This window comes from Typopeltis vanoorti, chromosome 7, assembly GCF_054136105.1.
Source record: "Typopeltis vanoorti isolate ZY-2024b chromosome 7, IOZ_Tvanoo_1.0, whole genome shotgun sequence".
In the NCBI taxonomy this organism is placed as follows: domain Eukaryota; kingdom Metazoa; phylum Arthropoda; class Arachnida; order Uropygi; family Thelyphonidae; genus Typopeltis; species Typopeltis vanoorti.
This window is the reverse complement of record NC_143555.1, coordinates 35,134,932-35,161,930: the sequence shown is the minus strand read 5'-3', so window position 1 is coordinate 35,161,930 and position 26,999 is coordinate 35,134,932. Positions and strand designations below refer to the sequence as shown.

At 34.6% G+C, this 26,999-nt stretch overlaps 1 protein-coding gene across 2 annotated transcripts in view; it reads right to left on the bottom strand.

Moving 5' to 3' along the window:
* LOC150104578 (ATP-dependent RNA helicase DDX55) overlaps window positions 1–26,999 on the bottom strand; it is a 370,346-nt gene that overhangs the window by 172,345 nt on the left and 171,002 nt on the right. For both annotated transcript variants that reach the window (XM_090395791.1, XM_090395793.1), the window contains exon 9: window positions 8,235–8,324. In XM_090395791.1, the coding sequence (XP_090251917.1) occupies window positions 8,235–8,324 (90 nt within the window). The remainder of the gene's footprint in view (window positions 1–8,234; window positions 8,325–26,999) is intronic.

The following is a 26,999-nucleotide window of genomic DNA, read 5'->3' as shown; positions in this document are numbered from 1 at the left end:
CCAGCTTTGTTGATTCTGTTGTCTATTTCCATATTTAACTTACCATCTTCACTAAAAATCGTGCCTAAGTAGCTGAAATGTTTTACTTGTTCCACAGGTTCTCCATTCACAAAGTAGTTGACATTTTCAATTATTCTGCCTATTTTCAATGTCTTTGTCCTTTTTATTGCTGACCTTCATACCATATCTATTACAACAGTCACTCAATTTAGTCAGCGAATCTTGCAGACTTGTAGCAGATTTATTTAGAAGTATAACTTAGTCTGCATAAAGCAAAGAGCTGACAATTTTGATATCATAAATCTGGTACAAATTTTAATAAATTTGAAATGAAAATTAGCAATAAAAGGACCAAACTATTAAAAAAATGTAGGAGGAATGGAAAACTTGAGTTATACATTGAATGGAGAATCTAGAGAAAAAGTAAAACATTTTAAGCTATAGGCTCTAGGCACAATATTTAGTGAAGAAGGAAAATTAAATATGGAATATTTAACACAACAGAATAAGCAAAGCTGGTACAGAGCCAGCTAAATAATAAACTGATGTGGAATAAGAGAAATTAGAGAAAATTTAGAGGATTAGACAAAAAAAAAACAACTAAAAACTTCAAAGCAATTGATTATCAGTATATAAGACAGTGTTCATTTGTAATCAAGAAGGGGTGCTTAAGGGGCAAAGCTATATAACAGAGAGGAGACCTCCACATAGCCTTTAAAAGAATGAGGAGAACCGATCAGGGCTTCTGACCTAATGTCCAATCCTCACCTTCTCATGGTGCATTCTGTTAGGTATCTACCTGGATACTTAACGAATGAAGATGGGCTGGCAATTTGGGATTTAGCCGACCAAGCTGTATTCTCATTGGCTTAAACCAAAATAAAAAATGATGGTACAACATGACAGAATTTCATGCCAGCTAAGGCATTGCCCAGTTAAACAAGGCCCCCCCCCCCCATTGTTTTTGCCAGAGAACTAGGGCAAACAGCAAAAAGTCAGCTACTGGAACAAATCCTAAAACCAAACCCAGCTTAACATCACCAGAGTCCAAGATCAGTACTATCAACATAAGAAGCCTGAATGGCAAAGAAATAGAGCTAGCTGAGGAATTGGATAAGTACCAGCTCAACATAGCAGGGATGACTGAAACAAAAAAAGGCAAAAACTGGTGCGAGATGTTTCTGAGCAATAAATACAAAATGTTATATTCAAGAAATAACAATCAAGGAAAAGAAGGAGTAGTCATAGTATTCAACACTAAATACAAGGCTAATCTTGAATGGCAGGAAGTCTCAAGTAGAGTGATGTGGGCAAATATGAGAATGGGGAAACTGAACAGTGACTTATTTGTGCCTACAGCATCCAGGAATGCGTTAGCAGAGCTAATATCAGGTGGTATGGTCACTTAAACAGAATGGGTTCAGCAAAATAAGTGTTCTCTGCCAGGTTGGCAGGAAAAAGGCCCAGAGGAAGACCAAGATATTGGTGCACTGATACAGTAAAAAGTGCCTTAGAAGACAGAAATATAATCTTGAGTCTTGGCAGGTAACAGATTGATTGGAGGAAAATTGTAGATAGGAAGTTAGTGGTGATGTAAGTTTTTCATGTAGTACTATCATATCCTGTACACCCCCTTGAAGGTACATGTCAGGAATTGAAGGAAGGGGAGGCTGTTGATAAGGAGCTGATGATAAAGTAATAAAATGTATGTACTATTATAGTGTACTGTATATATTATGAACTCATTAGATGCTGAATTGTGAAATACTACTGAGCCGAACCTGTCATTTTTTTGACCTCCTGTCTAATATGTGCAAAATGAAAGTATAACAGGAAGAAATGAAGTAGACCTTTTCAAAAAGGTTCCAAAACTGACCAAAAAAATAAAGGAAACTGGATTTACCCTACGGATCCTGCAAATTAATATAGAGGGTGCCTCCCGAACCAAAAGTGAACTACTTGGAAAAATTTGCATGACAAATAACACCAATTACTATGTTAAAAAGCAAAGAGGCTATTTTTCCGGCAGCGTAAATTAAGTTAAGGGAATAATAAATCCCTCGTTATTTTATTTTAAAGCCGAATACGAAACTCGGAGATCGAAATCTAAGAGTTGCATGCCAAAGAACTATTGGCAAGTCCAGGCGTAAGTAATCACCTGGGTAGTACAACCTTGGTATTCTAGGTCTACCTACTCACTGATGAGACCTCAATAAAGGTCGTGTTGGATTCTGATTATGTAGAGATTAGAGTAATTATTATTTGCTTCAGAATCCAACATGATCTTCCATCGCAAAGGCTAGACTTGTAAATATTATTTAATGTAAATAACATAAATTATAATTGATATCATATAACTACCTTAATTATGTCAAATAATTAATTACTTAATCAAAGAAATGTGTTAATGGTAAATAGATTCTGTATTAAATATTATTAAGCTATTTTATTTATTGTTATGTCAATATTGTAAGAACTTATATTTGTAATTTAACTACGCATTTATTGTAAAGCAAATATTCTAATTATTCCTGTTTTGTGAAAGCTTAATGTTATGTAATAACTCAATGTAGTTGTATAGCCTAATGTAACATTCGCGAGAATGTTTACGTTTATCGGTTGTCATAGAGACGCGTGAAATAAACGAGCGCGAGTGGAAGGAGAGCGTGGGCTAAATAAGAAGAGAAAATATATACGTAGTAGGGGAGTTGGAACGGAATTTTGGAAAAAAAATGTAGCAAGGAGATAAACTAGAGAAGTAGAAGTAAATAAAAGGTTCTTAAGGGTAGGAGTTGAGTGGATATTTTTTTATAAGTGAGCAAGGACGAAACGAGCTTTATAGTTAGCTGAAAGTATAATCAGCAGTAATAATGAAAAGGAAATTAATACTACAATCAGATAAAATAAAAAGCTGGATGTTTAAGGAAGAATTCTGAATGAACCCGTCTATTCTAGAATTGTGGCTTATTTCCGATTTGCCCTAAAAAGAACCTCACGGTGTTTAATTAGTTTATGAGTGGTAACGACGATAGTTGAAGTACCCTGTAATTGAAGTCTAGAATTCTGAAGTGCGTTTGATAGTGCTTTAAGTATAACCGTGGATAAGTCTTGTAGATGTGTTTTTATTAAGTAAGATAAATAAGTTCCAAAGGTTTGCTCACAACATAATTGATGTATTAGGAACTATTTCCGGTAAGGTTTATCATAATGTATTATTTCTATGCTTGAAGAATTGTGTGTTAATTACGCTATGCTTAACGCTACTTTAACTGTGGAAACTCTTTGTGAATGAGAGTTGGAGATAAGAATTGTTTGAAAGATATTTTCAGCTATTAGTGCTTGTAATATTTTGAACTTATAGCATGACTGAGAATTGTGTGAAAACTGACTAGATTGGATGTTCCATTATATTAATTTAAGTGTAGAAACTTTGTAACCCAGAAGCTGAGAAAGTACATGTGAAGACTTGGAAGATTGTGCTATTGAGATTATCTAAACTTAATGTTTGACTTGTTTCTAGTATATAGAAATTAGAAGTAAAATTTATGTAAGTGTTATATGACCTATATTAAATGCTTTATTTGTTAACCTAACTGTTGTATTTGCCTGAAATTCTTTTTACTGCACCGTTCACAAAAATTTGAATCTAGCAGGAATCCCAAAGAGAGAAAATAAATACTTCGGCCTGAATGAATGAAAAGACTGCTAACTAATTTCGAATTGATCCTACTATTTCATATAGACTTATCTAAGGATAGAGTGGCGCAGTATAATAGAAATTTCTCTACCCTTAGATCAGTGATCAATTTACAATTAGTTTTCCTTTATTTTATGAAAGTGACTTTTAACAAAATGGCGGATTCGAACATCAAGAGAACAACGTCACGACAGTCAAAACCGGTCTGGGTAGTGACCTCTCCTCATAATGTAAAACAGTAATACATCTCCTAGGAGCTGCGTTTTACATTATGAGAAAATATTAAGGATAGTGAAGGAGCTTGCTCTACGTTTGCAACGAGTTTCCCTAGTGTTGTACTACCCAGGTGATCACTTACGCCTGGACTCGCCGATAGTTCTTCGGCATGAAACTCTTAGATTTTGATACATTTCGATCTCCGAGTTTCGTATCCGGCTTTAAAATAAAATAATGAGGGATTTATTATTCCCTTAACTTAAATAACACCAATGTAATCTCTGTACAGGAAGAACTACATATCAGCAATGAAGATAAGATGACCACAAGATATCACTGGCTACATCCTGTCAACAATATATAGTTCTGCCATCTTCGTGCGAGAGAACATGGAAAACTGCAAAATACTACTTTTTCTAATCATAATAACATCGAGATCATCACAGTAAATGCAGCTGGCACAACCATAGTGTCAGTTTACAAACTGCCAAAACAAACTCGATCTATCTCAGCTCTTCCTGCTCACCAATATAAAGCAGTCAAAATAGAAGATTTTAACAGTCAGCATTACTCCTGGAGTTATTGTATAAATGATATCAACAGTACTAGACTGATGGAATGAGCTGAAAGCCTTGGGCTATCACTGGTTTGTGATGCAAAAGATTCCGGAACTTTTAAATCAGGTAGATGGAAGAAAGACTCAAACCCTGACCTCTGCTTTGTTACTTGCAACACCAAGGATAATCCTTTACCCACTAATAGGAAAGTTCTTGAAAACTTTCCACAATCTCACCATAGACCTGTTATAGTCACTATAGGAACACAAATCCCAATTACACAATCTGTGTAAAGACCAAGATGGAATTTTTGCAAAGGTAACTGGGAACAGTACTCTAAACAAACGGAATCTAACATCCATTGAGTCCAACCTGAAGTTAAAAATTAAATGTTATGTAAGAGTACTAATAGGAGGAACTATTCAAAAAATACAAAAAAGATCCAGATCCTGAAACTGAAAAAGAATTTTAGAAATGCTTAATGAACAACGACAGCAACATTTGAAAAACTACAACCGAAAATTTAGACTTCATCCTCTCTAGCCACGAGGCTTGGGCCTTGCTCTGAAAACTCAGAATTGCTCAGTTTCTAAGCAGAAAGTCACATAGATCACTCCTAAAGACATAGCAACTAGAATCCAGCAAACATCTAACACTGTAAACATTAGTGCATCCTATTCTAAAGAAATCATGACCAAATATATCCATTCACTGACAACGAACTGATTCAAGCATTTACAGTAAACCCTCCTATAACGCGGTTTCCATATAACGTGGAGCCAAAATTGCGACAGCCCTCCTATAACACGGTACTCTTATAACGCAGGTTCTGTTCAACAACATTCTATCAACTTAATTGGTTTAAGAAGATTCTCTATAGCATGAATTTATCTATGTGTTAAATTTTTACAGTTGAAATTAACGGGGAATTCCCTTCTTTTTGGTGAAGGTACATCACCATTTTCCAATTTCAGTTATCAGGGAATTCCCCTATAAGCGAAGAAATGATGCGAGATTGTTCAGTGCTCTGTTTTAATGCTTAAAATAGACCGTATGATTGACTGTTGCGTATTTGCGTGAATTTTTTTATCCAATAGCACTGCCAAACTTTCGCTGTTCCAACCACCCACTTTGTCATCAAATTTAAGTGCAACTTAGTAGGAAACTGTCTGTAAATCCATGCAGACGTACATATCACGATTAGTGTTGTGTACAACATTACACAATACTGTAGGTAATATTTTTTATTTGTTGTAAAATAATTGTTAACCCCAGGTGTGCATAATGTCAGACACAAAAGAAACAAGAAAACAGTTAAAAAGAAAGTTTATATCTCTTGAGGACAAAATCCAAATTTTAAATCGTTTAAAGGTTGGAGAAAAAATATAGTCTGTTGCAAAATCAATAAATTTGAATGAATCTACAATTCGAACCGTAAAGAAAAATGCGGGAAAGATAAGGAAACCTATGGCAGATGGCTGTCCGTTAGGTGCGAAACCTGTCACCCGCGCGCGAAACATTAATATGGTTAAAATGGAACGAGCATTGATGATCTGGTCGAAAGACTGTATAGCCAAAAAAATTCCAATGAGTGGAAATCTTATCAAATCTTACGCAGAACGAATCAAACTGATTAACAAGTGATTTTACTTACTTCCAAGTTTCACTCCACGCGGTTCCCATATAACGCGGTATGAATCAATCCGATTCGTACTAATTCTGAGTTTCTTATAGAGCGGTTTCCATATAACACGGTATACGGTTTCCATATAACGCGGCACAAATTAACCTGGTTTGCACGTTAAATCTGAGTTTCTTATAACACGGTTTCCATATAACGCGGTACGAATTAATCGCGTTATAGGAGGGTTGACTGTAAATCAATGAAAAATAACAAAGCAGCAGGCCTGGATGGTGTATACCCTCAGTTCATTAAACATCTTGGAAGTAAAACTCATAAGTTGCTTTCGTAGTTTTTCTGTAAAATTCTAAAAAAGCAGGAACATCCCAAAGGAATTCCTGAGGAGCAAAGTTATAGCCATCCCAAAACCTGGAAAAGAGCCTATTGATGCAACAACTATTGACCAATATCTTTACTATTTCTTATAAACTTTTTGAACAATTACTCTATAATTCAATTTTCCCATTGATTAATGCCAAATGAACACGCCAGATTCAGAGACGCTCACAGCTTCTGTGACAAGTACTTGTCACACCTTACTACACATATAGAAGCTGGTTTCTAAAAAGGCCTTAACACCTCAGTAGTATTCATACATCTGTCTACTACTCACGACACAATTTGGATGAATGGCCTCATACTGAAATTTGCAACTATAATACAAGACCCAAAGGTGATTAAGATTCTAAAGCACATGATCAGAGTGAAAATTAAAGGTACAATTGAATGGTAATAATAGTCCCTTTAAAGTACTAAAAAAATTGACTACCACAGGACTCTGTGCTAGATCCACTTTTCTTTAATTTACACATTTGTGACATGCCACAAACACCTCTGCCTGAACGTTCGCGTACACAGATGATCTGGTGTTGGCAAACTCAAGACTAAACACCTGAAAGAGGCTGAGACTATGCTCAGTTCCGACCTTGAAGTTCTGTACAACTATTACACCAAATGGTGCCTTTGTCCAAATCCCTCTAAGACAGAAGTTTACACATTTCACTCAAACAATCATCAAGCTGATAAGCGGTTGAAAGTCTCATTCGGGGGGGGGGGGGGGGGGGGAGAGACTTTGAAGCACAACCCAACCCAAAATATCTCCGAGTCACCTTAAATTGCCCTTTAACCTTCAAGAAACACCTGGAAAATGTCTGTCTAAAGCTAAAAACTAAGAATAATATCATCAGGAAGCTTGTGTGCTCAGCTGGGGGGAAAGGGAGGCAGGAGCTAACACTTTAAAATCTGTTTCCCATGCCCTAGTGTGCAGAATACTGTGTTCCAGTGTGATATTTGAGTCATGTCAGTAAGGTTGACTTGCAACTTAACGATACCATGAGCATCATCACAGGTTGCGGACACCTCATTACAGACCCCTGGCTTTGACCTGCCCAGATGGCAGTAGAGCATTCAACTGGAAGACAGGCCATGCCAGATGTGCTACCATGATGTACAAGTGGGGCCTGAATCAATCCACAACATGCGACTGTGGTGCTGATCAACAGAATGTCAATCATATTATTCAGGACTGCCCAATGTGGAGTTTTCAAGTGCCAGACCTGTTCCAGATTACCCCAGATGCAATCCAATGGATTAGAGACAATTTGAACTTAAATTTGTGATTTTTAGCATATAGTTTTAATGCGTGCATACATGTGTGCTCACTTTTCCATTTTTATCTTTCTCTATTTGCACAAACCCAACTCATGCAAAATGTATGTATCAACTTGTTGGTCCAAATATGTAATTAATAAATCTGATTTTAGTATTCTTTTCACTCACTTAAGAAAATAAATGCAAGTAAATATTTTTTTATTTGTTTTGTCCTAATAATATACATTGGTAAGCACCTAATCTCCAGGATATTTTATTTATAATTTATTATTGGAAAACAACAGGAGGACAGACCATGATAAGATATTAAACTTAGCAAATGCATAAATGAGCAGAACTTAAAAATTTTTCTTCAAATATCATTTGAATAAATTACATAAACTGTATATTAATTCAAATTTGTATCTAAGTATATAAAACATAATTTTTAAAAAAAATTAAAACAAAATTAAAATTAAAACAGAAGTCATACCAAGATAGCTTTCTGAATTCATTAAATATATTCTGTCTGTTTTTCTTCATTCTGCCATGAATATTCATCACAGTAGTAGACTTCAGTAACCTGGGGGAAGAAAATTCAATAACTTATAATTATAATAAATTAAGTAATAAGAATTGGTAAAGAAATTTATGAAAGAAAAAAAAAGAAAAGAAAAGAAAACAGGTTTTCTCGAATTAAGATCTTCAACTTATTTTTTTTATTTTATTTATTCTTTGATAATAATCCTGTGGTTATTATTTTAATAATCTTTGCATTCTTAAATCACATTATATTCTTGATCTATGTATTAATGGTAATAAGAAATTTATTAAATAGCTAATATTTCACTGGATAACTGGCAAACTGTAGGAAGCAAATTTTAAAGGGACAAAATATGCAAATTCCTAACTTGGCACACTAACCCTAAATAATCAGAGTTTACTGTGTTTGGGTTGAAGTTCATATTAAAATACTGTCTCTCAAATATTAAACAAATTTAAATCAATAAAGCCACCCTTTAGATATTATTTTTCTGAAACTTTTCCATGTTACTTCTCTGAATTGATATCAATACTTATAGCTTATTTCGTGATATCAAAGCTTTCTGTAGATTAGAAGTAATGTTAGATTGTATTTTTATTTTGCCATCGATGATATTATTTATTTTATGAAATATTACTTCTTTATTGGCATCTGTTTCTAGTTTATTCTGGATTTCAATGATAATATATTTGCTTGGCATATATTTTGGGGATACTGCAAAATTTAAACCCTTGTTTAAAATAATTTCATCAGATGTGGTATAGTCTGATAAATTTATAACGAGGTTGTTTGGTGTAGACTGTGTTGTGGTGTTTTCAGTAACAGACTAAAGTTCACCATAGAAATAGAACACAAAAAATCCATAAATTTCCAAAATTTAACATTAATTAGAACTAACAAGCAAATAGTCACAAAAACATTCCACAAACGTACACATATTGGTAACTACCTCCATTTTAACTCTTATCATCCTTACTCCATTAAAAAACCAGTTATTCTTTCACAATTTATAAATGTGCATAAATTGGTGGTGCGAAGGCCATGAAACATGGCCTTCGCACCACCTTCAAACCTCATGTCAAGCTGGCAACTCTGATCCGCTCGCCAAAGGATAAACTTCACCCTTTAGCACACCCAGGAGTGTATGAAGTTCCATGTGACTGTGACTTGGCCTATTATGGGCAAACAGGAAGATCAGTGAACATCCGCCTGGAAGAACATGAAAGATACATTCGCTACTATTACTATGGCAAGTCGGAAACTGGCAGACCACGCTTTGGACACTCATTCACACAGGATTAGATGGAGGAAAATGAATGTGCTATTTAGGAGTCATTATAGATCTGAAAGATTATTTTTTGAGTCAGCAATGGCTTTGAAGAATTCTCCCTACCTTAACAAATATGGTTGCATTAATTTGCCAAAAATTTGGGAGACGGTTATCCTAAGAAAAACTCCTGGATAACTGCTGCTGCTTTTTTTTTTTTTTTTTTTTTTTTTTTTCATTAGAGGGCGTCAAAAATAGGACTTTAGATCTTTTGTCTTTTGCAATTATATTGTTTCACTCACTCACTGTCACGTTTACATGTGTGTTGTGCTCTGATGATGCTGAGTTGAAAATCAGCGAAATATTAGCGTGAATAAAACATCCTTGTTGATAAAAGTGTTTGTGGTGTTGTTAATACCGTGAAAAATAAGTCATCAATATAGTTATATTTTTATTATTGCCATTGATATTGCCATTGATACCATCTGTTCACGTCCCTAATCTTTCTCAGGACTCTCATATCTGCAGTCTCTAGTCTTTGGTCAAGTGTTTTATTTCTAACCTAGCTCTCAGATCCATAAGTTAAGACTGATTTGAACACTATCTTGTATACAGTTAATTTAGTGCTTTGACTAATTTCTCTCTTATTCCATATATATTTATTCAATTGACTTCCTACCATACCAGCTTTTTGATTCTGTTGTCTAGTTGAATATTTAATTTATGATCTTCGCTAAAAATTGTGCCCAGGTAGCTAAAATGTTTTACTTGTTCTATAGGTTATCCATTCATAAGGCATTTGATATTTTCAATGCTTCTGCCTATTTTCAATGTCTTTGGCTTGTTACTGTTGACCTTCATACCACATCTCTTACAACAGTTATTCAATTTAGTCAGGGAATACTGAAGACTTGTAGCAGATTTATTTAGAAGTTTAACATCATCAGCATAAAGCAAAGGGCTGAAATACATATCAGCAATGTCTTATCTTAACCACAGTAAAAAAGCCAATGATTTAATACAAGGGATTTCACATGCTTACACTGGTAAGCTGAAGATCAACCACACCATCTTCTTCTCAAAAAAAAAAAAAAAAAAACCTTGTTATCTATTTATTAAGACATTTCCAATTTAGAAAACTCCTAAAACTATGTACATCAGAAATTCAACGAACATTAGAATATTGTTATAACATCTGGAATACAGAATCAAAAGCTTCCTTAAAAATGTCTGTTGCTATTCACAACTGAGTTACTTGTATGTGGGTGGTCTGAAAAGTTCTCAGCATAACAATGAAAAAACGAATTTATAATTTCAAAATTATTATTATTATTCAACATAATCTCCCTTAAGACTAATACATTTATTCCAGCGATGCTCCAGCACATTACCCCTTCCCTGTAGTGGTTCTCGGTAAGATCTGTAAAATAATCCTCTACAGCTGCAATCACTTCTTGATTCAAAGAAAAACACTGACCAGCATGGAAGATTTTTAGTTTTGGGAAGAGATAGAAGTCAGAAGGAGCCAAATCTGGGAAATAGGGATGTTCCAACAATGAATAGTGCAGATCCCTTAACTTTCCCATTGCCATAACATCTTTGTGGGCAGGGTCATTCTCCTGACAAAAGATGATTTTTTGATTCTGTAAACCGGGTCTTTTCTCACAAATTTTTTCATGTAGTCTGGTTAAAAGATCGGAATAATATTCCCTGGTTACTGTTTTACCCTTTTCAAGATAATTAATAAACAAAATGCCTTTAGCATCCCAAAACACCAATGCCATGACCTTCTCTTCTTTGGTGCTGAACAACTGGCTTTTGTCCACTGTTTTGATTGCTGTCTGGATTCTGGTGTATACTGGTGAATCCAAGTCTCATCCATAGTGATAAATCGATGCACAAAATCAGTTTTATTCTTATTAAAATGCTCCATCAGAGATTTTTATGAGAGTGTGTGTTTGATTTGTGCAGCACCCATCTTGTGCAAAGCTTTTTCATTTGCAATTCTTCATGCAAAATATATCCTACACGTCTTTTGAAATGCCTATAGTCTCAGAAATTTCACGCACTTCGATTCACTGGTCATCCAATACCATATTGTGTACTGATCAATGATTTCTGGTGTTGTTACACTTTTTGGACATCATTCACTTGGATCATCTTCAAGGCTGGTACGGCCACGTTTAAACTCGGCAGCCGATTTCTTATATGTCAAAAACGAAGGAGAAGGGTGCCCATAAACTTTTATGAACTTAGAATGAATTTCTTTTGGCATTAAACCTTCTTTTAGAAAGAATTTTATGACAGCACGATACTCAATTTTAAACATTTCAAGGGATACAGACAACACTTTGGCTTCCGATAGCTATATAAAAAAAATTCTTGATAGAATGACTTGCAATTTCACGTGGATGCTTGTGACAGATGTACCAACTTAGAAAAGAAAAAAAATCTTGCCTATAGCGTTGCCATTTATGGTCGAGACCTAGAACTTTTCAGACCACCCACATATATAGAGGCTAATGACTTCACATCATTGCCTTAGTATGTATCCGATAATGCAAAGCACACACCCTTTTCAGACATGTAAAATGCTATGCATAATGGTACGATCTACAAATAGCTCAGACGTGAATATATTTCAAGTGCAAAACATTGCTTTCTCCTTGAGTAAAGGATTAAAACCAAGTATATAATTTTTCAGACCATCCACGTATACAGAGGTAAAGGACTTCACATCACTTGCCTTAGATTGTATCCCATAATGCAAAGCACACACCCTTTCAGACAGTGTCGTGCCATGGGTAGGAGGTGCCCTTGTGCAAAACGTTTTTCAGCGCTCCCATAAAATAAGTTTCCATGAAACATTTTTGCGAAAAATTTTACTTTGTTAAAAGTACAAAACAGTTTATATGCATACATAAAAATAAATGTTATTTAACAGTAATAGAACATTGTAATCACTGAAATTCATTAATAAGGAATTTTTAATAATAAAAATTTTCAAAAATGTTTATTCCTTGATATATAAATACAACAGAGTGTGTGTGTGTGTGTGTGTGTGTGTGTGTGTGTGTGTGTGTGTGTGTGTGTGTGTGTGTGTGTGTGTGTGTGTGTGTGTGTGTGTGTTTATAAAATTAATATTTAACTGACTAGAACCCGAGAAAGTATAACACAAAAAACTTTAATAAATCACGACTAGTTTCATCGGTGTCCAGACTGACAGTTTGATGGCAGATTTTATCTTCTTTTTTTTTAGGAATGTGCTGAATATAGCTTTGCTTCCATGCAGTGAGATATACATGCTATTGAACATAAGTGAATATAGAGATGATATATGATGAATATATACACAAGTTCTGAATATAGTTGGAAAGAGACCAAAAAAGCATGACTGCTGGTTGAGGAGGTAATAACTGTATTTGACCCTTTGTAGTTTTTGGAAGTTTTGAACTACTTCTTAGCCATGCTATGAAAAAAAAAAAAAAAAAAAGCTTGGATAATAGTTAAAAGGAAGCGAGGCATGGTACAGAAAAATGAAATTAAACAATTATTATTATCATCATCATCAACACACCTCCATGGAATCAAGAGACTAACTGTGGAATTTGTTACTAATCGAATGGGAATTGTTACTTTCCTTATATCGGAGAAATCTGAAACATGTAGATGGGGAGGGGGGTACAACATGAAACAGCAATATGCACACAGGCAATGAAAAAGAGTGGAAATGGTCAGACAAATTCGAAGAATAAATTACTGGCTTCTATTTAGGCAAGACTGATTCTTAAGAGCAGCTGCCAATTATAAGAATTACTATTAGAAATGTTTACACAAGAATAATATTTAATTTGCCAAATAATTCGGTCTGAATATTACAGGCCATCTTCAGTGGCTACATAGGAATAGTTTTAAAAAACAAGGTGGAATACAAACAATTGATCATTCATACATAGAACGAGCCGTGTGATGTAGTATTGCTAAGTATTAGAAGACTAAACATTTTAAAAGTCATAATTATGACTTTTAAAATCCATCATGTATTATATTTGCAGTGTTTTTTCTTTATGTTTTATTGCTCCTTGACAAAAAAGCAAAATGATTCTGGAGAATCATTTTGCTTGTTATAGAATTTATGCCAATAAGAAAAAAACTAAAAATGTTTTCAAACGACTCTTGATAACTTCTTTTGATAAAAAATTTGCAGTAAATAATGTAGGTACAAGCTTTATTTAAATTAAGGGGAGATACAAGCATTTATTAAACATTTCTTTGCATTCATTTTTTATCTTTCCTAAAAGAGTACCATATAAAACGAACTATTAGTACAGTTATCGATCAGGGACGAATTGTACTTTTTACCATTGATTATTAGATTTGATTAACGCGATTTTGATATATGTGGTAACATCGAGGGATTAATTAACCACGTTAATCGAGGGATACCAGTACTACATCATTACTAACTTCTTATCAACAATTTTCCTCCAAATCAATCTGTTATCTGTCAAGACTCCAAAATTATCATATCTTACATTAATGTCTTTCAATGCACTTTTACTGTATCAATGCACCTATATCTTGGTCTGACTCTGGGTCTTTTTCCTAATAACATGACAAAGAACACTTGTTTTGTTAATCCTTCCTCTCACATTCTGTTTAAGTGACCAAACCACCTGAAATTAGTTCTGCTAACAATCTTAAATTCTTCCTAATATCCTAGTTTCTAATATGATATTGCCAATGATGCCATCTGTTCATGCCTCCTACTCTTTCTTAGGATTCTCATATTTCCAATCTCTAGTCTTTGGTCAAGAGTTTTATTTCTAACCCAGCTCTCAGATCCATATGTTAAAATTGGTTCGAAAACTGTCTTGTATACAGCTACTTTAGTGTTTTGACTAATTTCTCTCTTATTCCATATAAATTTATTCAGTTGACTTCCTACCATACTAACTTTGTTGATTCTATTGTCTATTTCCATATTTAATTTACTTGAAAATATACAATACTTTAGCAATGTCCACATTATTATATGGCAGTGAAATCTGGGCAATAAACAAACAAGATAATCAAAGAATAAAAACAAGTGAAATGAGATTTATGAGAAGAACTGCAAAATACACATTATTAGACCAAATAAGGAGTGAGGACATTTTAAAAGAACTAAAAACAAAATCAACAGAAGAAAAACTAAACAATTATAAACAAAAACGGATAGAACATGTAAACCAAATGGCCAACACCCAATATCCTAAACAAATACTAAAATATAAGCCAAATGGAAAGAGGAGGCAGAGTAGACCTCAAAAAAAAAAAAAAGATATTGGATGGATAATGAGACCGGAACAGACCAATATGGTCTATACCCGAAATTAGCATTATGATGATGATGATAATTTACCATCACTAAAAATTGTGCCTATGTAGATTAAATGTTTTACTGGTTCTATAGGTTCACCATTCACAATGCAGTTGATATTTTCGATTTCTGCCTATTTTCATTGTTTTTGTCTTGTTATTGCTGATTTTCATGGCAAATTTATTACAACAGTTATTCAATTTAATCAGGGAATCATGCAAACTTGTACTGGATTTATTGAAAAGTATAACATGGTGTATAAAGAGCTGAAATTAACATCTCCAATTTTGATATCGCTTTCCTTCATAATGTGATCCATATAGATAATAAACAACAAAGGGGGATAATGTATATCCTTGTCTGACACCAGATTCAATATCAAACCATCTTCTTGTACTTCTTTCAATTCTAACTGCTGACTTAGAACACAGACTATGATTTACTCAATATAATGCCACACTGACAACCATACAACTGTAGCGTTTTGAATATCCTCTCTTTGGCACCTTGTCATATGCCTTTTCTCTTCTCTTCTGTCTAAGGTGGACTGAGTCCTCTCTTGAGCAGGATCTTCCAGTATTCTCTATTCCTTGCTGTTCGAAAAAGTTCCTTTTATGTTCTGCATCTCGAGATGTTCTTTATTAATTTCAGCCAGGTAATTCTTGGTCTCCCGGGTCTTCTTTTTTCAGTTGGAAAAGTACTGAGTAGGACGTTAGGAAGTCTGTTTGCATCAGTGGCCAAACCATCTCAGTTGTTGTTTTCTAATTTTTTCTATTATTGTCTTTTAATACAATTATTCTTGTCTGATTGTGCTGTTTGTTTTCTTTTCTATCCAACTTGTTCTATTTATTTTTCTTAAGCATTTCATTTCAAATGCCAGCAGTTTTTTCTCCTCTCTTTTCTTAACTGTCTTTTCTTAACAACGTGTTACGTTGTTGTTTTCTTAAATATTTTACCTCTATTGTTCTCCTCGTGCCTACTGAGATCTGGCTTCTAAACTGACTTTCTGGGGCCGTTTCTCTCTTCGAGCTCTGATGAAATTTATCTGTTTATGCTGTGCCAGTCAGAACTCTAGGAAAGAAATTCTTATCCGAAAAAACTTTCCGGGAATTCAAGTAATACCTTATATAGATTAAGTAGTTAGGTAGATTGAGTTCTCAGTATACAGTCATGGCCTTGACAATCTTAAATTCCCCTTTTTTCCTCTAAACATAGGTTCGATATTTTCGTGATTGATAAAATTCACTCTTACTTAGACAAACTCAGGTATACATGGGAAAACACATTTATTATTTATCTAAGAACATTTACAATTTAAACAATACATATAATCAAGCAAATCAAGGTTAATACTAAAATACAAGTAAAGCAGGGTAATAATAATCAAACAGACAGGTTATTCAAACACACTCATGAGACTCTCATGTTCATCTATATCAAACATGGATGTCGGTATTAAACTAGATTACTGCTACTAACGACCCATACACAGTAAACTTGGTCTTGACAACTTATGAACGTAGACTACCAGTCCAATTCGATTAACATAACACAGGAAACTGTCTCAAAAATCTCTCTCTCTTCTTTTCTAAACTCTGTCCATTTTTACACCTTCGTCACCAATAGATAACACATAAAAGGGATGATTTATACATTACCACCTTGTTAGATGATTTCTCGATCCTTCCATCTGTTCTTTGTTATAGATTGTCCCTCTGTACGACAGATTGCTGCCATGTGGGAGTCACATGCTGGTCCGGAATTCGCCACTTGTTCTTCTGGGTTTCTAACATAATTTATCTTCAAAGGAATCCTTTTAGAACCACACCGATAGTCTAAAACTCGAACACTGCCGTCATCTCATGCTATATTTTCTTCGAGCCATGGATGACTGTTGGTATAATTATTGATTCATATAATTTGATTTTGGATTGCTTAGATATCTTGTTTGTTTTCCAGATTTTCTGTAATTTTCCCATGGAGGTCCATCCTATCGCTATTCTGTGTTTGATTGTTTTGAGTTCATCTATTGTTTCTGTTAGTTTTAATCCAAGGTATATGAAGTTGATGACTTGTTCTATTTGTCCTCCATTTAGGGTGGCTGAGATAGTAGTTCTCTTCCTTCCTATTTTTATCACTTTTGTCTTTTGTATATTTATTGTCATGTCTTATGTTTTACAGGTTTCGTTTAGCTTGTTTATCAACCTTTGTAGTTCATTTGGGTTCTGCAATAAGGAGGAGATCATCCACATATTTGATATTATTTATGTTTAAACCATTAACATTGATCTCTCAGGGGACCCTGACAACAACATTGATCTCTCAGGGGACCCCGTAACCCCTAGAGAGCAGGTCCCCTGGGTGGCGGATAGGGGAGCCAACCATGTGTGTGTGTGTGTGTGTACATGTGCATGCATGCATGTGTGTGTGTGTGTGTGTGTGTGTGTATATATGGTGGTGTGGTCCGAATATACTGAATAAGGACTCGTGGACCAACAGGGCCATAAGTGGCAATCATCTTGATTGCAAGGGAAGCGGCACTCCCATGGACCACTAGCTGGATCTATCCTCTCCTTCTACTTTGAGGAAGACCCACTTACTTTAATCTTTCCTATAAGGCCTTATCAGCCAACTCTTCTTACTTTATGACCCTTGTGCTATTAGAGTACTCGAGGGCCATGGGGTCTTTTCATTTCTGGCCTTACAACTATGCCCTCTCTATAAACCTTACTATATTTCTTCTATAATCTACTCTTTCCCCCTTCAATATACCCTATTCCTCCTACGGGTTTAAATTCGGAAGAAGACAAGTTCAGAAGCCTTAAGGTAGCAGCCCTACCACTGAACTATTCCATCGTAAGGTTGTCCCCTGACATGGAGAACATAACCATACTTGTAAGCTGACAGAAAAAGATAATCGGATTGAATCTATGGGAAATGACCCTGGAATGGAAAAGGGAAAACGAAAATGGAAACGACAAAATATAATACACATAGCAAACTGGAATGTAAGAGGAATAGCATATAAAGAAATAGAATTAGACCAATTATTAAATGAAAGAAATTTTAAAATAGCAGTAATCACTGAAACAAAAAAGAAATTAAAAGGAACTATGAGAACTGAAAATTTTAATGTGATATACAATGGAGTCGACAGAGACCAAAGAGCACAAGCAGGAGTCGTGATTTGGATTCATAACTCCCTTTCAAAACAGTTAAAACATTATAAATTATGGAATGAAAGAATAATAGAAGCTAGAATAAAAATAGATAGAGGCTATTTAACAATAATAATTGGTTTATATGCCCCAGAAGAAGGAAGAGAACAGGATAATATTGATTTTTTATAATCAGCTACAAAACATATATAATAAAATAAATAAAAATGATTACATAATTTTAGCAGGAGACTTAAATGCAAGAATTGGAAACACGAAAATTAATAATAATATAGGAATACATGGAGAACACACTCTAAACAGAAATGGTAAAAAATTGATTGACTTTGTAGTTTATAATAACCTAAAAATAATGAATTCCTTCTATAAACATAAAGACATACATAAATATACTTGGGCAGCAACAGGATGGAAATCAATATTAGATTACTTCATATTAAACGAAAAGACATCAAAATTTTCACTAGATACTAGAGTTCACAGAGGATATGAAATAAGCAGTGACCATTTCCTTGTTAAAATAAAATTAAGATTACCACCTAAATGGCTACAAGTAACAAGAACAGAAAGAAAAATTGAAACATTTGTTTATAAAACTAGACTATTGAATGACACAAATGTACAATGGCTATATGAACAAAGAATTAACCAGTATCTAGATAAAATAAAACAAAATGAAGGAATAGAAATAGAATGGCTTAATATAAAAATGATACTAAATGCAGCAGCAAATGAAAGCTTAGGAAAGACCAAAAAATTCAATAAAAGAAAAAAACTGAAGATCTGGGATGACACAATCAAAGAAATAATCAAAAAGAAAAAAGAAGCCTATCACAAATGGTTAAGCAGTAAAAGATTAGAAGATGAAATAGAATATAAAAGAATAAGAGCCATAGCTAAAAGAAAAGTCAGAAAAAGACAGAGAATCATGGAATAAATTTGTTTCTAATTTAGAACATGATTTATATAAAATAAGACCCAATGTATATAAGATTTTGAAACACCTAAATGCAGATACCAAAGAAAACATAAAATTAAACACTGAAGTGAAATTAGAAGAATTTCTAAATTACTACACAGAACTATGGACAGACAAATATTTTAAAAAAGACAACTGGCAAACAATTAACGAAAATGAAAAGGAAATAACTGAAGAAGAATTAGAAATCAGCCTGAAAGAAACAAGAAATGGAAAATCACCTGGAGAAGATAAGCTAGGTTCAGAAGTATATAAATACGCAGGAACAAGATTCAAAGAAAGACTCTTATTATTTTTAAATAAAATTTACTCAACTGGTATCCCCCCAATAGAATGGAAAAAAGCAATTGTGATTCCTATCTTTAAGAAAGGTAATAGAGATGACCCTAAAAACTATAGAGGTATCAGTATACTAAATTCATGTTACAAAATATATAGCAGAATCTTAAATAACAAACTAATGAAATATTCCGAAAACTTTATTCTAGAGGTACAAAATGGATTTAGAAAAGGACGATCATGTATAGACCCAGCCTTCTGCCTAAAATTAATAATAGAGAAAAGAAGAGAATATAATTTAGAAACACATATTGCATTTATTGACTTTGAAAAAGCATTTGACAAAGTTAAAAGAAACATATTATTTAACATATTAAAAGAAAGACAAATACCAAATAATATCCTAAAAGCTGTCACAAGTATATATGAAAATAATCAAATACAAATAAGATTAAATCACGAGCTATCATATACAAGAGAGATAAACCAAGGGGTCCGACAGGGATGTCCCCTCTCAGCAACTCTTTTTAATATCTACTTAAATGAAATAATACTAAAATGGAGTAAAAATTTACATCAAGGAATTAAACTTTCACCTACAGTTAACTTAAACACTCTCCTCTTTGCAGACGACCAAATAATAATTACAAATTCTGAAGATAACTTACAGAAAGCTATTTTAAATCTAAATGAGATATCCAAAGATTATGGTATGATAATATCAACGGAAAAATCAAAAACTATGGCCTTTCAAGGACAAGATCCAGCAAGAACTAAAATAGTATTAGATAACAAGATCTTAGAACAGGTGAATTCATTTAACTACCTAGGATCTATGATCACTTATGAAAATGAAAAAGATATAAACATAAAAATTGCAAAATATTTAAAAATAACAGGAGTAATTAACTCTATATTTAAACCAAACCTAGTTCAAAAACAAACCAGGCTAAAAGTATACAATACATTAGCCCTACCGGTCTTAATGTATGGAAGCGAAATCTGGACAATAAAACAAAAAGACAAACAAAGATTAACAACAGCAGAAATGAAGTTTATGAGAAAAACTGCAAAGTATACCCTATTTGATCACAAAAGAAACGAAGATATTATGAAAGAATTAAACCAAGAACCAGTAATTGAAAAAATTAAAAAATATAAACATAAATGGATGGAACACGTTCAAAGAATGAAAACAGAAAGATTACCAAAACAAGCCTTAAAGTACAAGCCATTAGGAAAAAGAAAACCAGGACGTCCTCTTAAACGATTCAACGATGACTTCTAAGGCAGGAACAGGCCATACTAGGCCTAAATCCTTGATACGTATGATGATGATGATTAATATTGATTCCAGGCTCATTGTCTACTACCTTCTTTACAACTTCGTCTAGATATATGTTGAATAGGCATGGGGATAATGGGCATCCTTGCATTACTCCTTTTTGGATTTCTATGGGTTCTGTTGTGAGTGTGTCCTTTTTAATTATTGCATTTGTCTTAGAGTAATATTTTATCAGAAACTATTATATATTTGTCTATTGCTTTTTCTAGTAGAACTTTAAGGATTTCTCTGTTGATGCTATTGAAAGCTTGTTTAAAGTCCACAAAACAATAATATAGTTCTTTATGGTCTGCCCAGCTGAGCTCTGCTAGTTGGTGCAATGTGAAAATCTGGTCTATTGTTGAATAGTTTCCTCAGAAACCAGCTTGTTCTATGCCTACCATTTCTTCGCAGGTATTTTTTAATCAATTTTGTATAATTCTTACGAATATTTTATAGGTGTGGGAGAGTAAATTGATTGGTCTAATTTCTGCAGTCTCTTTTGTCTCCTTTCTTGTATATCGGGATGATCTTTCCAGTTCTTCGGTCATCTGGGATCTCTCCTGTTTGTAGTATTTTATTGAATAGGGTTGTTAAATATTCTATCGATGTGCTGCCTCAATATAACTAGAGTTCAGTAGGGACAGTATCAATGCCTGGTGCTTTATTGTTTTTCATCTCTTTTATTGCATATCTAACTTCTTGTAAAATTTTTGGGTGGTCATCATTTTCTTCTGTTGTTGGCATTGTAGTTTTGTTTCCTTGGTAAAAGGAAGTCTTAAAATGGTTTGACCAGATTTTTCTTAAATCTTATATATTCCCGGTTTCGGTCATCTTGTTGTTTATCATAGTTACTGCTTTTGCTGAGAATTCCTTTGTAATTTCTCTTATAGTGTCATGGAAGACTTTTAGGTTGTTTTGGTGATATGCTTCTTGGCATTTCTTAGCGTTTTCTTCTAACCATTTTACTTTGGCTTTTTTGCATAGATTAACAACTTTTTTTTTTAGTGCTCATATTTTTCTCTATTCTCTTCATTGTTTTGTTGGTTTACAAGTATCTTAGCCTCTCTTTTCTCTTCTATTGTAGCTACGATTTCTTGGGTTATCCACTGTTTGTTTATTTTAGGTTTGGTACCTAGAGTGTCTTTTGCAATTGATAACACTGTTTCTTTTCCTTCTTCCCAGTATTTTCCGCTGTTCTGGAAGATGGAGGGTTTTAATTTCAAGCACATCTGTTCTAAAAATTGACTTCTGCTTGAGCTATCTTTTAGTTTGATAGGTTGATGTTTTCTTCACTTTGGCAGTTAATATTTTGTGGTGAGTGTCGAAATCAAAGCTACTTAATGTTCATACATTATTTACTGATCTTTTCCACTGTTTGTTTATTTTATATTACCATCTGGGGATGTCCATGTATATTTATTATTAGGGCATTGATAGAACCATGTGTTTGCAATTATTAGATCATCTGTGCTTTACAGAAGTAGAGTAATTGTTCTCCTCTGTCGTTAAGCTCTCCATATCCAAATTTCCCCATCACATCTTTTTTGTATGCCGTGAACTGTGCTACTTTAGCATTAAAATCTCCCATCACTATCATGAGTTCTCTATTTTTGGAATTATCTATTTCCTGTTGTAGTTCTTCATAGAAATTTTCTATTTCTTCCTCTGAATAGTTACTGTCTGGTGCATACATTTGGATTATTTTAACTGTTTGACCTTTTTCTTTTGCTTGAAGTTTGGCTGTGATTATTCTAGGAGACACTGGTTTTATTTCAATTACTGAGTGTGTGAGTTTCTTCTCAATTAATAATGCAACTCCTTCTCTGTGTATGTTATCTTTTCTTCCTGAGATGTATAGTCTTCCTTCTGGTAAATCCATGAATCCATCTCCACACCAATGTGTCTCTGATAAACCTAAAATACTCCATTTCAGTCTTTTTAAATTTTCCAGGTTGGTATAATGAGCTTATGTTGAGGATCGCTACATGTTTCACTTTACAAGAAATAGTTGAGAAATTGTGGGAATATAACAAAGATCTGTCTTTCACATCTTTGGCTGACTGCATTGCTGATTTCTCACCTACTCTATGTAGTCTCTTCGAGTAGGCGCATCAGCTGTCCCATATGCAATATGGGACAGCTGATGCGCCTACTGTCTTGGTTTGTAGACTTTCTCTGGCTCATGGAAGTTACTGGAATAATAATGTAGCCAGCTTGCCATGTCTCTGCTACATCCTTTGATCCAAGGCTCTTTATTCAGAGCAACATTTGGGTTACTCCCATCTGCCACCCGGGGGACGTGCCTGTTAGGAGTGTGGTCTTGTTCAATGCCTTTTCTAGATCTACAAAACTTAAGTATAGATCTTTGTTATATTCCCACAATTTCTCAACTATTTCTTGTAAAGTGAAAATGTGATTCTGACAGCCTCTATTTGGCTTGAATTCAGCTTGATCTTCAGATAGTGTCCCTTCCACAATTCTTCTCAATTGTTTCTCAAATATGCTTGCAGAAATCTTACCAGGAACACTCAATAGGGAAATGCCTCTGTTATTCTCACATTCAGTTTTCTTTCCCTTTTTGTATATGGGTAGTATGTTAGCTCTACTCCAATCATCTGGAATTCATCCCTTCCAGGCCTTCTGAACTATGCAGTGCAACCATGAAAGTCTTTTATACCTCCACACTTGAGCACTTCTGGTCGAATATCGTGTATTCTTGAAATGTTTCCACATTTCAGGCTTTTGATGGCTTTTTCTACAAGTATTGATATGTATTACTGATTGCTTGCCTGGTGAGTGTATTTTACCACTGTGCTGTCACTGCTGTTTCATTTAGCAATTTTTCATAGCAATTACTCCAAAAATCAAGGATATTCCAGTGTTCTTGTCATCTTCATCAACTCTAATTCCTTTTACAGCATTCTTTCCTTCATTTCTGAGCAACAGCGACCAAAATATTTTGCCGAATTCCTGATATTTATTTTCTATGTTCTTACCAAAGTCCTCCTTTCTCGTACACAGGCTTATACGTTGGTTATGCATTACTGAATCACTTAAGGAATTGACAACGTAGATACGAATATAAATTAAATTACACTGTAATAAATATTTCCGATATTTCTTCTGCCATCTTCACAAGGAACTTACAAAAAAAGGCACGTGCACATAGGCACTACAACACGGTAACTGAGAATGAAGTGATGAAGCTATTGTTCTCCTAAAAGTCCTGATGGTGCCCTCTAGCGGGCTAAGTAAGTGTTCTTGGCCGTTGGGGCTGAAGGACTGCTGATGTAAGCCTCCCAAATTTGGAGCAGTCTCATACAACCAAATTTGTTCAGGTTTGGAGAGTTTCTTAGGGCTGAGGCTGATTCCATAAATAGTCTTTCGAATTTGTATTTGCTACGGCGTATTACTGTAGCTTTCTTCCACCGTATTCTGTGGTGTGTATCCAGAGTATGGTCTGCAAGACCAGAATGACTGTACTTATGAAAATGTATGTAGTCCTTGTGTTCGGAAATTCTGATATTCGCTGTTCTGCCTGTTTGGCCAAAGTAAGACAGTTTATAGCTGCAAGGGACCTGGTATACACCAGATAGATCTAGGGGAAGTGGCTGGTCTTTGGTGGAGCAGATAAGGAATGCCAATTTTCTGTATGGTCTATAAGATTTTGGTAATTTTTTCTGAGGTGTCTTGGATGTAGGGAATGGTGATGGATTCAGAGTAATCCTTGTTGTGGATGGGGGGGGGGGGAGGTTGTGGTTTGTAAGTTTCAATATTTTTTTGGATTTTTTTTTGGGAGGGGGGGGGGAATAGCCATTGGCTGAGGAAGTGTTGAGGATGTGATTTAGTTCAGTGTTTAGGGCCATGTCATTAGAACAGATTACTTTAGCCATGTTGTATAGTGTTTTCACCACTCCATATTGTTGTGAGGGGGGGGGGGGGAGATGGTGGGATTGTTGGTGAATGTACCTGCCTGTATGGGTGGGTTTTCTATAAACTGAGAAAACCAAGGTTCCATGAGGCTAGCGGGTGACTAGTGTGTCTAGGAAAGGGAGGCTGTTGTTTCCCTCTTTTTCCAGGGTGAACTTGATTCTGGATGTGGCCAAATAGCAAACACATCATCAACGTAGTGAAGCCATATGGTTGGTTTTTGTGGGGCAGAGGTTAAGGCTTTTTCTTCAAAGGTCTCCAGATATCTCAGCCCTATTTCAGTTCACAATGAACTCAGGCTATTTCGTTTGGCATGGAAAATTCCACAAACAAATAGAGGGGACAGCTATGGGTTCACCACTCTCCCCATCCTTGGCCAATTTCTTTATGGAGACCTTTGAAGAAAAAGCCTTAGCCTCTGCCCCACAAAAACCAACCATATGGCTTCGCAACGACTTAAAGGGGAAAACTGCCATGTCTGGATTTCAGAGAGCAAGGGCTGAAAGCCTTGCTGGTTTCTGTCCTCCCCCCCTTCTCTTATCATGTGACATGGATGTCACACTTCAAGGACATGCTAAATATGTAGGGACACATATCCCTCCCCCCCCCCCCCCATTTGAGGGTACAGCAGTAAAATAGGACGATGTTATACTTCTGAATAAATCCACTACAAGTCTGCAAGATTTCCTGACTAAATTGAATAACTGTTGTAATAGATATGGTATGAAGGTCAGCAATAAAAAGACAGACAACGAGAATAGGCAGAATCATTGAAAATGTCAACTGTGTTGTGAATGGAGAACCTATGGAACAAGTAAAACATTTCACCTACTTAGGCACAATTTTTAGTGAAGATAGTAAATTAAATATGGAAATAGACAACAGAATCAACAAAGCTGGTATGGTAGGAAGTCAACTGAATAAATTCATATGGAATAAGAGAGAAATTAGTCGGAACACTAAATTAGTTGTATACAAGACAGTTTTCAAACCAGTTTTAACTTATGGATCTGAGAGCTGTAAAACATTTATGTAAAACACTTGATGAAGTAAAACACTTGACCAAACACTAGAGATCGCAGATATGAGAATCCTGAGAAAGATTATAGGCGTGAACAGATTGCATCAATGGCAATATCATATTAAAAACGAGGATATTAGGAAAGAACTTGACATTGTCAGCATCCAGGAATGCATTAGCAGAGCTAATCTCAGGTGGTATAGTCACTTAAACAGAATGGGTGAGGAAAGATTAACAAAACAAGTGTTCTCTGCCAGGTTGGCAGGAAAAAGACCCAGAGGAAGACCAAGATATAGGTAGATTGATACGGTACAAAGTGCCTTAGATGACAGAAATATAAGATCTGATAATATTGGAGTCTTGACAAGTAACAGCCTGATCTGGAGGAAAATTGTAGATAGGAAATTAGTAATGATGTAAATTTTTCATGTAGTACGTATCATATCCTGTACACCACTTGAGGGTACATGGCAGGAATTTGATGATGATGATATATCACACTTAGTTATCTGCTTTATGAAGATGATGTTGTACTACTAAACACATTTTGTGCAAATCTCCAGGATTTGTTACAGCTGAATAACAGTTGTAACAAATTTAGCATGAAAATCAGCAATAAAAAGACCAAAACTATGAAAATAGGCAGAAACTTTGAACAAATCAATTGCATTCTGAATGGAGAGCCTATAGAAGAAGTAAAAAAGTTCATCTACTTAGGCAGTTTTTAGTGAAGATGGCAAGTTAAATATGGAAATAGACAATAGAATAAGCAAAACTGGTAAGGTGGGCAAGCCAGTAGAATAAATTTATATGGAATAAGTGAGAGAAATTAGCCAAAATACCAAACTAGCAATATACAAGACAGCGTTCATACCAGTTTTACATTATAGATCAGAGAGTTGGGTTAAAAATCGAGCACTCGATCAAAGACTACAGACCACAGATATGAAGGTTCTGAAACAAACTGGACAGATGGCATCAATGGCAGAAGCACATTAAGAAGAAACTTCACATGGTTAACATTCAAGAATGTGTAAGCAGAGCTAATCCAAGGTTGTGTGGCAACTTAACAGAATGGGAGAGGAATGGTTAGCAAAACAGTTGTTTAATGTCAAGATGGCAAGAAAAAGACTTGTAGGAAAACCAAGATCTAGGTGGATTGATTTAAGTGTGCCTTAGAAGATCGAAATGTTGGATAAACAGTATTACATTGGAGTACTCAGACATAATAGACTAATTCAGAGGAAAATTGTTGATAGGAAAATAATAATATTGTAAACTTAATTGTATAGTTACTAAAGAAGAAGCTCCATGGCTTCATTTCGGTGATGCAAAATTACATAGGAAAATCGGATATTAAAGATTCAACA